This window comes from Elephantulus edwardii, unplaced genomic scaffold, assembly GCF_000299155.1.
Source record: "Elephantulus edwardii isolate Elephantulus edwardi_28Jun2011 unplaced genomic scaffold, EleEdw1.0 scaffold00008, whole genome shotgun sequence".
Taxonomy (NCBI): domain Eukaryota; kingdom Metazoa; phylum Chordata; class Mammalia; order Macroscelidea; family Macroscelididae; genus Elephantulus; species Elephantulus edwardii.
The window spans coordinates 4465881-4479696 of NW_006399758.1; the positions used below are offsets into that span (position 1 = coordinate 4465881).

Below are 13816 nucleotides of genomic sequence, written 5' to 3' on the forward strand. Positions count from 1 at the left end.
TTTGAATTTGTTCTTCAGTCCCTTGAACTTAGATCTATTTAATTCCTGAAATAATATCATTGCACAATTTTAAATGTATGACAATCTCGCAGTTCTTAGGTTTTTACATATTTTTAGGCTAATGAATACTTGCTGTACATTAGGTGTAAAAATATCTTGATTTGTTTAATGCTATCTCTTGATTTTAAAATGCAAATGTATAGAGTTTTAAATAAGAAATGTGTCTTTATTTTTTTAATGAAACTTTACAGAGACTTAGGGTTTCCAGTCATTCATTGTTGCACTTTTCTCCCTGCCCACGCCCTTCCCACCCTCCTCATTCACTCTTCTCCTTGAAAAGTAAAAGAAAAACTCTTTCATTGTTACACAATCCCTCCTCCCAAGTCCACTCCACTGTGTAGCCTTCATTCTGGACTCCTGTCATGACAGTAATACTCAATCATATATCCCTTTTAAACAGTTTTCTGCCTCATCTATTTCAATGCAGTATTCATCATTCATCCCCTCCTTCTCTGCCTTCCTTAAACCCTGATACCAGTCCCGTTTTACAATAGTGGCCCTATGCAATATTTGTCCTTTTGTGACTGAGATATTTCACTCAGAATAATGCCCTCCAGGGTCATCTATTTTGCATAATATTTCACGAATGCCTTGTTTCTCAATGCTGCATAGTATTCCATTGTGTGAATACACCAGAGCTTCCCTATCCATTCGTTTGTTGATGGGCACTTAGGTTGTTTTCAGCTCATTGCTGTTGCAAACAGAGCCACAATAAACATGGGTGTACAATAAAAAAAAAAAGTAAAAATAGTCTTTAAAAGATGTTAAATGAGAAATGAAAGTGCTGTGTGAACCTAATTAACAGTGTTATTTTATTTACTATAAAATGTTAATAAATTATTTTTTAAACTTTTTAAAAAAAATTAATTGCAATGAACATTTACCGAGATTTTGGATTTCCATACATTCATTGTTGCATTTTTCTCCCTGCCCACCCCTCCCCCCCCATTCACACTTATCTTTGAAAAGTAAAAGAAATATGATTTCATTGTTAAAGAATCTACCCCACCATCGGCCTGAGCACACTCAGCTATGCAGCCTTCATTCTGGACTCCTGTCGTAATCATAATACCCAATCATATATCACTTTCAAACATTCTCTCCCTCATCTGTTTCAATGCAGTATACATAATTTATCCATTTTTTCTCAGTCTCACTCCAACCCTGATGTCAGTCCCGTTCTACAATAGTGGCACCATGTAGCACCTGTCCTTTTCTGACTGAGATATTTCACTCAGCATAATGTTCTCCAAGGTCACCCATTTTGAATAATATTGCATGAGTTCCTTGTTTTTCAATGCAGCATAGCATTCCATGTGTGAATATGCCAGAGCTTCTCTATCCATTCATTTGTTGATGGGCACTTAGATTGTTTCCAACTCTGCTATTGTGAACAAAGTAGCAATACACATAGGTGCGCATATATCTGCCTGGGTGACATTTATGTGGTTTTTTTTAGGGTAAATTCCAAGTGGTGGAATTGCTAGGTCAAATAGTAATCCTATTTGCAACTTTTTGAGAAAGCGCCCTACAGCCTTCCATGGTGGTTGCACCATTTTACACTCCCACCAATAGTGAATAAGAGTTCCAGTTTCTCCGCAATGTCACCTGCATTTGATGTTTGCTGCTCTGTTAAATTTTCCTATTCTTACTGGGATGAGATGGTAGCTCATAGTTGTTTTGAATAAACTCATTTTTAAAGGAGAGAGAAATGACTAGGTCTCCTTATTTTCTTACCAGAAATATGTAGGGTGACAAAGATTCAGTTTTAAATAGAAAATTATCTTAAATAAGAAATTTTTGGTTTGAAACCCTTCATATCTCTGCCTCCCCCTCACATATATGCCTGTATTCTTACTTTCTGATGTTCTTCCTGAAATCAATTACATTCATAGGATTTCCTGGTATATTTTAAGTTAATTATTTCTGTGGAAAATGAAAAACACAAAATATTTGTGATTTTTAATACGAGAATATAAGACTAATAAGTTTAATATTAATTACTTAATAATTCATTAGTAAAATAATAAATATTTTAATCTTCAGACTGACCTTGCTGTGTTATAATACTTAATAATTACTATTATCATATGAAAACTTGTAAAAGAACTAGAAATGGGAAAAATATTTTATCACATGTGGTCTTTGTTTCCTGGTGATTTTTTTCATTTAGCAAATAAAGGCAAAGAATATTTGGACAATATCTTATTGTCCTTTTATTCTTCAAATTCGGTTGCAAACTGTAAATAAATCAGGTAATATAGAATGCTGCTGGTGAAAATGAAATGAGAGCTCTTCCAAAACAACATATACAATATCTGACTAGGACACTAGGTTTTTCTTAGGAATACTTAGTCTACAGAAACAGGCTGAAGACGTGGAAGGTGTTGTCATGCGTTTGTACCGAGTTCATCACACTTATTTATTATTATTTATTAAATGATTAGGATAAACTATTTCACTAAGTAGTCAATCTATGAAATCATTATCTTGACTTCAATTTTGCTCAACAAAACACTTATTAAACATGAAACTTTGCAGAAGCTTTGAGAATTAGTCATGATCTTGTGAATAATGTGCATTTGTTAGTTAGTATATAACTTGATGAAGAAAACAAAGATTGTCACCACTGGTCCAATTGGCAGTATCATGGTAGGTGGAGAAGAGACTGAGGCTGTTAACAATCAACACTCTTGGCATCAGCAGTCAGAAAATCAAAAGAGGAGTTGCTTTGGGAAAGCCAGATACCGGAGACCTCTTCAGAATGCCAAGGAGAAATGATGTCAGTCTAGAGAGTAAGGTACACTTGATCGAAGCCATGATCTTCTCAATTACTATGTATGTCAGAGCTGGACAATGACTAAGGATGATAAAAGAAGAATTAATGCCTTTGAGTTATGGTGCTGGAGAAAAGTATTGAACATATCATGGACTGCCAAGAGAAACCAGGTTGCTTCTTGGAAGCAAGGATTGTGAAGCTTCATCTTCCATAATTTGGGCATGTTGCTAGGAGGGACTAATCCTTAGAGGATGACATCATGTTTGCATAGGAGAGGAAGACCCTAGATAAAATGGATTGACTCAGTGACTGGGGTAATGGGGCAAGTGTGTCAGAGACAGTGAGACTGGCTCAAGATAGGGCAGGGGTTAGAGTTACTGTTCTTAGGATCACAACTTGACAACACATAGCAACAATAGCATAGCTAGAATTTAAAAATAATTATTCAGTGAGATTTCTGTCTTTTTTGAAAGAGTATCTGGTATTAATTACTTAAAATACAATGTATATTCTCAATTCCTTGTTTTTGGGTGCCTTTGAGTCAAGTTCAACTCTTAAAAACCCTTAGTAGATTGTGTACCAATGAGGGAGTTTTTCTTTTGCTTTTCAAGGAAAGGAGCAAAGGGGGGGGAGGGGTTTGTGCGGGGAGAAGGGTGCAACAATGAATGAATGGAATTCCAAAATCTCTGTAGATGTTCATTGAAATGAAAAATAAACAAACTAAATTAAAAAAAAAACACAACCCTTAGTAGAGTTATCAGTGCTGTAATCTTTATGGAAGTAGATCATCACAACTTTCTCTCATGGAACAAACTCTCACCAGTTAGGTTCACAGCCAACTGCTTAAACATTGTCCCACCACAACCCCTTTCTCAATTCCTACACACATTTATTTTCATAAAGAGAGACATGATATGTTGCAGAACACACTGAAAGCAAATGTTGATAATGACTCATGAAGTGTTTTACCTTGCAGTATGTTGTGCTTATAGGAGAACTAGAGGAATAGAAATAACAATAATGTTATTAATAGCTAATTAGTCATCCTTGAATCACATTTAAACACTTACAAAAATAAGTATCAGTTAGAGACTATTGTTTGTCAAGTAATATTTATTGTTAATATTTTACTTAGATATAATAGATACAGAACCTACTAATATTAGCATAAAAAAGTATGTTGTTATTTATTATCTTATAATTAGCCATTTTGCAAGTCCTCTTGTGTTTTATCTTAAATTAATGTTTTAAACGGTCTGTATTTTACTCTGTAACTAAGAATAAGTCAGTACATTTAGTTTCATAGATTATTTTGCCTCATACCTTAAATAGAACAAAAAAATATTTAAATGTACTGTTTAATTCTCCACATTTTGCAGTTTTTAATTCTTTTTGAGTCATTCTTTGTCTTACAGAAGAGTTACAAAAATAATATTGTTAAATAAAAAGGCCTCAAAAGAAAGGATGCTTAAAAAAAACAAACACCAAACAATTAAGAAGTGGTCCTAGGAATTAACTAGCAGGTCTTTGCTAATCCTTGGCCTGTGGAGATGATCAGCCACAATAATTATCTTCTAAGCAAGAGATCATAAACAACAATAAAGGGGTAGAGACAATTTGAGTATTAGCTAGATCCTCCATTGAAATAATTGTACTCTTTCATAAAAGAAAAAAAAATTTAAAAAGCTTACTTTTTTAAATATGTACCTGTCTTATTTTCTTTTACTCTCTTGTGAAAGCTACACTTTATAAAGATATATGTCTCTGTTTTCTGCAGGAGAAATAAAAAGAAAGTAAATTGTTGAGACCCAGTTATTAACTGATGCTGCTTTCTGTTAGTTGGGGCTTTACTCTGACTGCTTCTCTTACTCTGAGGCTCCTCTTGTTTAGGTTCAGGCTCAAGAAGAAGGATCAATTCATTCCAGCAAAGTTCCTAATGAAGGGCTGAAGCAGAGACTGGACTAGTGAGTTGTGACCATTGCATTGCAGAGGGACACCTCTCCTGGCAAATGTGACAGCACTTTTTTGACTGGTACATAAATATGAGTCTCTCCCAGGACTGAGTATTATGTGTTTAATTTCTTCTAAGTGTAGATAAGGATGTTTAGCACAGATGCTTGTACCAAGTTCCTCAGTAATAGAGGAAACAGTAAAGTACTGCATAGATGCATAAAATGAAGGTAAATCATGAAGCATTTCCATGTTTTTAAATCTAAACTCTCATCTCTAAACACCTCTATTAACACAGGTTTGAGTGGCAACAATACTCTTCATAAAATAGGAAATCTTTAAGATGGTGAAGCGTTTGTAAATAATGAATCTTTTAAATATCCATGAACTTTATTCTAAAACTTATAAGGAGAAACAATAATGGCTTTCCATAACCACTGATAATATTTTAGCATGTGATGAAGATGTTAATTTATGGTTGGTTAGCAGTTTATGGATCTCATTAGTTTTTTAGTTTGGTCCACATTAGGAATCTATTTTTCTTTTTTATTTTAATCTGAGACAATTACATAAAGAGATGGTTATGTTTTATCTAAAGTGTATCATTCTAGTATAGCATTTCAAATTATCCACAGATCATAGTTCTTATATGTGCATATATGAATTTAAAAATACAGCAATAAAATGCTTGAAACAGATCATAAATTTGGTTCTTATTTTATTGCATCTCTGAATCAGGTTGAGTAGACAAGGGCAACTACGGTCTTTGGGAAAGAATTAACTCTTTCTCTATTTGGAAAAGGAATGTGCTATCTGTGCCAAAGGAAGGGAAACTTCCCACCAGAGCTTCCTGGAAACTGGCAAGGTTGGCGCGCTGCTGATTTATGTTTAAGGGGAGGAAGAAGACCAGAGTGCTTTCCTTTTTCAGTCTTACCTTTCCAATCATTTCCCCTCCTGAACAACTTATTCTATACTATCCCACCTAGAGAAAAAAGGTGGAGGGAATGGTACAAAGATGGATGGGGGTGGTAGAAAAGTCACAGTATCTCTCTCACACACAAAACACACACACACACACACACACAGAGAGAGAGAGAGAGAGAGAGAGAGAGAGAGAGAGAGAGAGAGATATCTGGAAATTTTATTTTCTAATAGTACAGAAAAATTCTACTGGATGAAGCTAAGGCCAGTAGAAATTAACAACAGTGGTCACACAAAACCCAAATCCACTCTCAGAACTAGCAAGCTGGGAGCTTCCCTGCAGTACGGGCTAGTGAAAAACTCAAAAGTGTTAACACAGGCGCTTTTGCAGAAAGCAGCACCCCTAGGAGTTTTGGACAGGCTTGGAGATGTGCTCCTTTCTAGAGGCCAGAGTTTTGCGTGGAGCCATCCAGATGCAGGGGGCTGTGTGACAACCTGCACTACCAGAAGGGTCTGAAGTTCTCTCTGTGTCCCGAAAGAGGCTTAATGTCAATTGCCTTGGCAGGGATTGAGGTTGTGGGGATCCATCCCGACCAGGTTCCAGGGCTGAGGTTCCAAATGCTCCAGGACGGGACGCAGCGCCTTCAGAGGGGCACCTGGTGATGACTGTCATTTGATCCATCTGCACCCCATGGCTAAGTGTCGCCCCCTCTAAGCTCTGCTGGGTCCCCTGCACCTACCATCTAACCTACCTGCAGATCCGGATCCCGAACCAGGCTGCCTTTCAGAGTCTGCAGAACTGCGGTTCTAGTAATCCCCCCCAAGAACAAGGAACTAGAAGTGCGGCGTGGGTGGGGAAAGACTCTCACCCGGAGAGAATTTCTCTCAACACGAGTAACTTCCTCTGGCTTTCCTGTCTCATTCTTCCATCAGCTGTGCCTCATGTTGGATTTCCAGAAGTGAGCTTCCATCAACCTGCACCTCACTAACAGGGCGCATCCAGGAGCGCAGAGCGCGCAGCCATGCTCAGTCCGCACACCAAAACCGCCACCACCAAATGTTAATTGACGAAAAAACTCCTTGACACGTGGATAATTTTAGTCTGCCCTGCATTTGTAATGAAACGCATTTTTATTTCTGATGTTTTAGGCATTTGTGATTTTGTTTAGCGGCATCTTTGTGTAGTTGACCCCTTGCCCTCCCATCCCCACTGGAACCACCTTTTCAAGTAAGATTTCACTAGGGAACCTCTGTGGACCAGAGCGCACCCTCTGCCACCTTCCAAATGCACCCTTTTTATTCCCTTCAATACCTCGCTGCACAGGCCAGGGGCCACTCCTGCATGTGAACTCTCATCATTCTTTTTCGAAGTCTGAAAAGTGTATTATCCTTTTTCCTAGTGGTAATTAGTTACCATAGCATCTGATACATAAATGTGCCCAGAGCACACCATTAACAGTTAAACGGAGGATTCAATTTAACACATGATTATATCTTCCATAAGCCATTACATTGGAAATGCCAGTGCCACTCAAGCTGGAGCTATCATAGGATCTCAGGCGCCTAGAAAGATTTAGTTCCCCTGGCCTGGACCAGAAATGCTTGCCAAAGGGCTGACTGTCAAGCCCCTTCCTCTGCTGGGTCCACTCTCCTTTGCAGTCAAGGCAGCCTGGGCTGTGAGAGAGGTAGGACAGAGGGGCATTGAAAAGCCACACAAGGCCTTGGAGGTAATGTCCAGCTGCAGAGAGTGGAGAGTATATTTAAGGACGTGTGCACACACACTTACATGCACCACACACAGAGAAATTGTTGGCTAGAGAGAGCTCATCCAAGATGACCATGTGCAAATGTTTCTGTACAACTAAATGCAAAGCTTCAGTTGTGCCAAGCTTCCACCTAAGAAGGTGGGACAAATGAGGCCCTGAGTTCTCACCTGGTCCCATCTGCTCACTCGCAGCTCCCTAAGGAGCATGGCCCAAGGGGACTAGATCCGCAGTGCTGGTAGAATCCCTCAAGGTGGCAGAACAAGTTCAAGAACCAAGGATTCTGGGATCCTTGGGGACCAGGAGACTTGCAGAGAAAATCTACACTGGTGCTCAGACCTGGACCAGATGTGGGTGCTCCAAACCACCCAGGGCATTCAGACCCATGTGTGTGAGGCTCTCCAGAATAAGCTGAAACGCAGAGCTCAAACCGCAGGGGAAAGCCTGAAGCTAGAAGGTGTTTGCTAGGCACAGGAAGAGGTGTCTCTCTGTGCACTTACTGGATTCCTTCTTCAAGCTGATATGCAGAAACTTTGAGGTTAGGGAAGGAAGTAGGTCCCTGAAATCCACTCTCCAATTCCCTGCACATTTCCAGTGTCTCTCAAGAGCCACAGGCTGACCAACTTCTCATCTGGAGGAGAAAAAAAAAGTTTAATTTGCTGGCAATTGTTAAAATGAAAGAAATATTATTGCTCCTGCTATTTTTTTTTCTCCTGCTATTTTTGATCATTGTACCTATTCCTCTGACATTCCAGTTTCAGCTCAGCCTTCCCTCCTCTGGCCCACATCCATTTTAAGACTAAGACCCTGAGCAGAGCTGAAGGTGCACATCTATTTTGCTCCCAAAGTTTCAGGCTACTTTGTTCTGTGCAATTTTTAATACTAGTCAAACAGTTGGGAGGAATACCAGGGAAGTATTTCAAGGACGCTTTCTTAATGATGAGATATACTAAAAGGATATCTTGCAACATGCCTCCTAAGATGTTACTATGTGAAAGAGGGAGGGGGGAATCGGTGGTGGTGGTGGTGGTGGTGGCTGTGGCTAATTTCTAATCAGAATGATGGACAGCAGGGCCAGAACAATACAAACTAATGGCTGTGTTGCTGATCACTTTACCCCTTGATTAAAGACACCCAATTATGGTGCAGAACAGTGTCGTAATTATGTTTCTTAATCACATCCAGGAGGTTTAATTGCCTTAACGATGTGTTTCATTAAATGAATTTAGGTATTATAGTAGACAGTTTTCATACACAGTTGTTTTCAAATTAACATAATATTAGACATCGTCATGGAAATTGTTTTAATAATCATAATTAGACGCACCCAGGCTTTGTCTGGTAAATGCTGAGAGACGGGTCTCTTCCAGCCTGGGGGCTACCCTGGCCTCTCCCCTCCTCCACCCCCAACCACCAGTGAGGGAGGGCTTCAGCTTCAAGGCCTTTTGCTGTTATGTTTTCTGAAAAGTTACAGGTTCTGATGAATCCTTTTTGATGGCAAGTGGAGCGGAAAATATCCCTCATCACCCCCTACCAAGTTTGATGGCATTTAGGGCTATCATTACTAGCTAAGACTATACAGACAAAAATGCATTTAACGTGCTGGACATGGCAGAAACACAATAACCATCATCATCATCAGAACTACCACCACAGCTACATCCTTCAATAAAAAATATAAATGTCAACATTTGAGGGCTGTTATTAAGGTCCAAGAACAAGCATCTGTAATAGAATTAAGTATCCAACCCAATGTGACATAGTCCCTAAAAATCCCACTAATAAGCAAAACTGGAAAGTTGAGTAATCTCTGTGGTCATTGTTTACACTTTTAATTCAAACTAATTGATACTCTGTCACAAGAAAAATAAGAATGAACTTTTTTCTTTAAAAAAAAAAAAAGGAAAGTCACACTAAAGCTAGAGCTCAGAGGATCCAAATTAAACTCTTCCTTGGCCTTCAGGCAGTTAGTTGGAGGTAGAGATTTTGATTCAAACTCTTGAAGAAACTTTAACCTCTTTGTGGGCCCTGTTGTGCTTCACAAGAGCATACCAAGTGGGGAAAGAACATCCAGGGAGTACAAGGCCTTCCAAGCTCATAAAAGGCCAAGACCTCCCAACAGCCTTTGGGTCTGAGAACTGACCCATTGCTGCTCTCATCCAAGAAACAGGCCCAACCAATGTTCTGTTACCCAGTTAAAGTTACTGCTGTGACTAATGCTCCTTAATGTGCATCTTTGCCAAAAGGTAAGTTCCATCTTCTTTCCAGCTCCTTTCTTTCTCACTTTCCAAGCCAAAGGTAACACCGGATTACTCTGTCCACAAAGCACAGCATAATAAAATGTTTGATCAAAATATTTTAATAAAGATTCTTTCTGACAGAGATACACATACAAATGGTCATACATAGCTGTCATAGTCTGATTGACCTATTTAATATATATGTCATTCTTTACACATCCAAAATCCACCAAGAGATCCATCACAGCTCAAAACTCGCCATCAAACCTCACAAACAGAATTTGTATTATCTGCAAGGAATGGAAAACAGTAGGACTCCGTTTTCAAAAAAGGTTTTCTTGACTTTTATAGGAGAGAAAGGCAGGCAGAGAGCCATGCAAACTAAAACTGAAAGCTCACTTTGTATAAATAGCTTCTTGCTCTTCCTCAGTTTTTTCTTCTTAAATTTTCTTTTTTTTAGAAAAATAACAAAGAGTTTTACACCATAGGCAAATCAAACCAGTCTTTTAACTTAAATAATTCTCCACAGTTAAAATAACTTATATTTATTTATATATATATTTATAGATATATATTAAAAGCAATTAAATTAGACCTTTTAAAAATGCACAGCACAGCCTGAACAATATTTGCTTAGTTATGTTGTTACTTACAGGATCTATTGCTGTGATCTTTCCCTTTTAGAATGCAAAGGAGTCCCCTTTCAAAAAAGAGATCAATTCATTCATCAATTAAGAATACACCTTTCCTGTAATTTTTGGACTGAAGCAATTTATTAAAGCTCAATTTAAATACAGGATGATGCAACTGAAAGTATCCAGGTGATCTTTCATAAACCTAAACAGCTAAGATACATCAATATTTCTCTTCATACTTGTTGGCAAATAAACCTTTTAAACACTTGGTACACAGTATAAGTTAATCTATAAAACAGAATTTTAGAGGCATTAAAAAATCTGCACATAAGACCTTAACACATGATAAATACTGTTGATGTGGAAGGGTCATTGAAGATTAACAAATAAATACCATGAATTGTTATACATCATTGCAAAGTGGAAAGGAACAAGGTGCACATAAATATTTTTAAATGCAATTCTTTCAGCCACAGTCAATTTTTATATCACTCTCGCCAAACTTTTGAGCATTTCCACAGGATTAAAGTTCAGAGACAATAAAAAATACAAGTCTTTCATAGCAAGCTCTCTCTCTCTCTGGTTTTTGTGTTGTATTTCCCCCCCTTTACTTAAATAAGTCTATATTTCAAGTTTTTATCCTGGCTCAGAATCAAAATTTATTTTCAAGTGCCCTTTCTGATTTGTCTGAATGAGTATTTCCTCCGATATGACATGCCACCCAACCCAGACTTCTCTCCCTCCCCTCGCCAATAAGCCAAATCCATAAGTATTAGTAAGATTAGTATGTTGCCATTTTACACTCTCCAGGACTTAAGAACAAAGCTACTACTTCTCAACTTATTTTTCAACATAAAGGAAGACTTAGCTTCCTGTGGTCTCGACTGCCACCAAAGTTGTCACTTTTCTGAGAAAAAAAAATAATCCAGATTCCTTCCCAACTCCCTCACCCCACCCTCCCCACACCAAAAACCGAGATTTGGGGGCATCAAGGCTAAAAGTTCTGTCTCTGATACTTCTGCTCAGTTTTCGCCTCTGCTTTGTTTTTCTCTGCAAGAAGGTTCGCAAGGAGGAGAGGGTCAAAAACAGTGGGGCAGGGACAGCTCTGAGCTTTTCTCTAGCTTTGGGGTCAGCGTCGCGTCTTTCGGGGTGGTGTTTTAAGGCTTCTCCGTGCACTGTTTGCAGAGGCTGGAGGAGACGCTGTTGAACAGGGCGCACTTCTCCGGGCAGGAGGCAGCGGGGGGCAGCCCGGCGCTGAACGGGTAGCCGGCCGCCTGCTCGTAGGCGCCGAGCGCGGGGTGCAGGGCGGCTGCCGCGGCCGCTGCAGCTGCCGAGCTGGGCAGGGAGGCGGCCGAGATGGCCTGGCCCTGGTTGAGATAGGCGACCAGGCGCCGCATCTCCTCGAGGGCCTGCGCCTGCATGAGGATGTAGTTCTTGGCGAGCAGCAGCGTGGCGATCTTGGAGAGCTTCCGCACCGAGGGGCTGTGCGCGTATGGGATGACCGCGCGCAGCTCGTCCAGCGCGTCGTTCAGGTCGTGCATCCGCCGACGCTCGCGGGCGTTGATGTTGAGCCGCAGCGCTTTCTGCTCTTTGGATTTCTTGCTGCTGCCCCCGCCGCCGCCGCTGCCGCCTCCCCCGCCGCCCGGGCCCCCCGGGGGCACGCTGGCGCCGGTGTGGAGGTGGGCGTTGGAGCAGCCCTCGGCCGCCTTGGTGCCGCCGCCACCCGCGCCCGGAGAGGCCCGCGGGTCCGCGCCCCCGGCCCGCAGTACCAGCTCGCAGCGCCCGTCGCTGTCGTCGTCGGGGCTCTGCTCGCCGCCGCTGCTCTCGGCCACCGAGCCCCGGCCGGCGCTCTCGCCGTACTTGAGGCACAAGGCGGCCCCGGCCGGGAGGTTGCTGAGGTTAGGGTCGCCCCCTACGCCGGCAGAGCCCACCAGCAGCCCGGGGACGCCCACTCCGCCGCCGCCGCCGCCGCCTCCCGCGCCCCCGCCGCCTCCGGGCGGCGGCAGCAGGAGCCCTGCCCCCTCGGGGTCAGCCGGCTCGAAACAGCCCAAGGGTGACGAGGAGGAGGACGCCGGGCGCTCCCGAGGCGGCGGCGCCAGGGACAGGTCCATGCCCGGGGGCGTGGAGCGGAAAGCCGCTTCCAGGCGCTTGGCGGTGGCTGCGCCTAGGCTCTTGTGCAGGTAGAGGTCGTCTTCGCCGCCCGCAGCGGCTGCGCCGAGGTGCAGCCCGCGCTCCATGGTCCGGCCCCTGCGCGCAGCCCGGCCGCCCGCTCCCGCCGCCCGGGCTCGGAAGTCAGGCGGCGCCGCGGACGCGCTGGAGCCGGGCTCCGGCGCTGGTGCGCGCGTCGGTCCCCGCGCTGCCGGCAGCCCTCTCCCCTTCTTTCTTTTTCTTTTTCGCCTTCCCCCGCGCTCGCCGCCTCCTCTTCTTCTTCTTCTTCGTCTCCAGCCGATGGTGCTGGTTGCTGGGGCTCACCATGGGCCGCGGCCCCGCATGGTGGGAGTGTGGGCGCGCAGGGAGTCGAGCCGCCGCCGCCGCGCGGAGCTCAGCCCGGCGCCTCCTCTCCGCACCGTTTATCTTGCTTGGATTCACCTTCAAGAGATTTCCAGACCCATCAACCAGCCGCCGCCACAGACGGGGGAGTCTTTTACATCATTATCTCTGAGTAGGTTATTATGAAGAAGACTCGCCTGTTGGGACAGCGCCTTTCTACCCAATCAGGTTAACGTTTTAATTAATAGGATTAAAACGGTAACAAACAATCGCAGGCGCTAGCTGGCCGCGAGTCTGAATAGTTTCATTTCCCAGGTCTGAAGACAGGCAGCAGCTAGAGCTTTATAAAAGGCGCCTGCTCCATTATTCTGCCTGCCATCTGTATACACAGCTTAGCGCATATGTTTGCAAGGCGCTGGGTCCTGTTAGTAACCCAACAACTGCCTTTAGCTTGACATGTGTGGCGACTTTCACTCATCAATGAGCACACTAAAAGCCCTACTTAGAGCTGAGGATGTTCTTTGCTCCTTCAGCAAATTGTAGCTCTGCAGCGAAGCCTGGGAGTCCCGTGGAAAGCTAACGCCCCCATCCACCGCACCCCACCCCACCCCCACGGCCCTGCCCTTGCCTCTGCTGTCAGCCTGTGCTCAGCTGCTCTTCCCAGAGAGGGAATTGTACTCCACCCACATTCGCGTGAGGACTTGGGTTTGGACTTGAGGATGGAACTCGCCCGGGGGTGGGAAGGTGGTACCCCCGCTGACTTGCCCAAAATTCACCCTAGATCTTTAGCTAGCGACAAAGGCATCAGGACTTCAAACTGGATATACATTGCCTATTTCCACCTACTGCTCCCCATTTCCTACCCGAATGAAAAAAAAGGCGAGTTGATTATGCAGCCCATTAGATCTTGGGGAGGAGGGGTTATATCTGCAGTCTTCTGCCAATAATTACGATAGTGGTGGTGATAATGAAACACAC

At 42.8% G+C, this 13816-nt stretch overlaps 1 protein-coding gene across 1 annotated transcript; it reads right to left on the reverse strand.

Annotated features, from left to right (window-relative positions):
- Positions 1–11505: 11505 nt before the first annotated feature.
- Positions 11506–12585, reverse strand: BHLHE22 (basic helix-loop-helix family, member e22). The gene has a single exon (XM_006880436.1). It carries the CDS (start codon positions 12583–12585, stop codon positions 11506–11508), a length of 1080 nt encoding a protein of 359 aa, XP_006880498.1.
- Positions 12586–13816: the final 1231 nt, after the last annotated feature.

Bases quoted from the DNA above. Each gene is read 5' to 3' on its own strand.
- BHLHE22 (XM_006880436.1), bottom strand. From the start codon at position 12,585: ATGGAGCGCGGGCTGCACCTCGGCGCAGCCGCTGCGGGCGGCGAAGAC.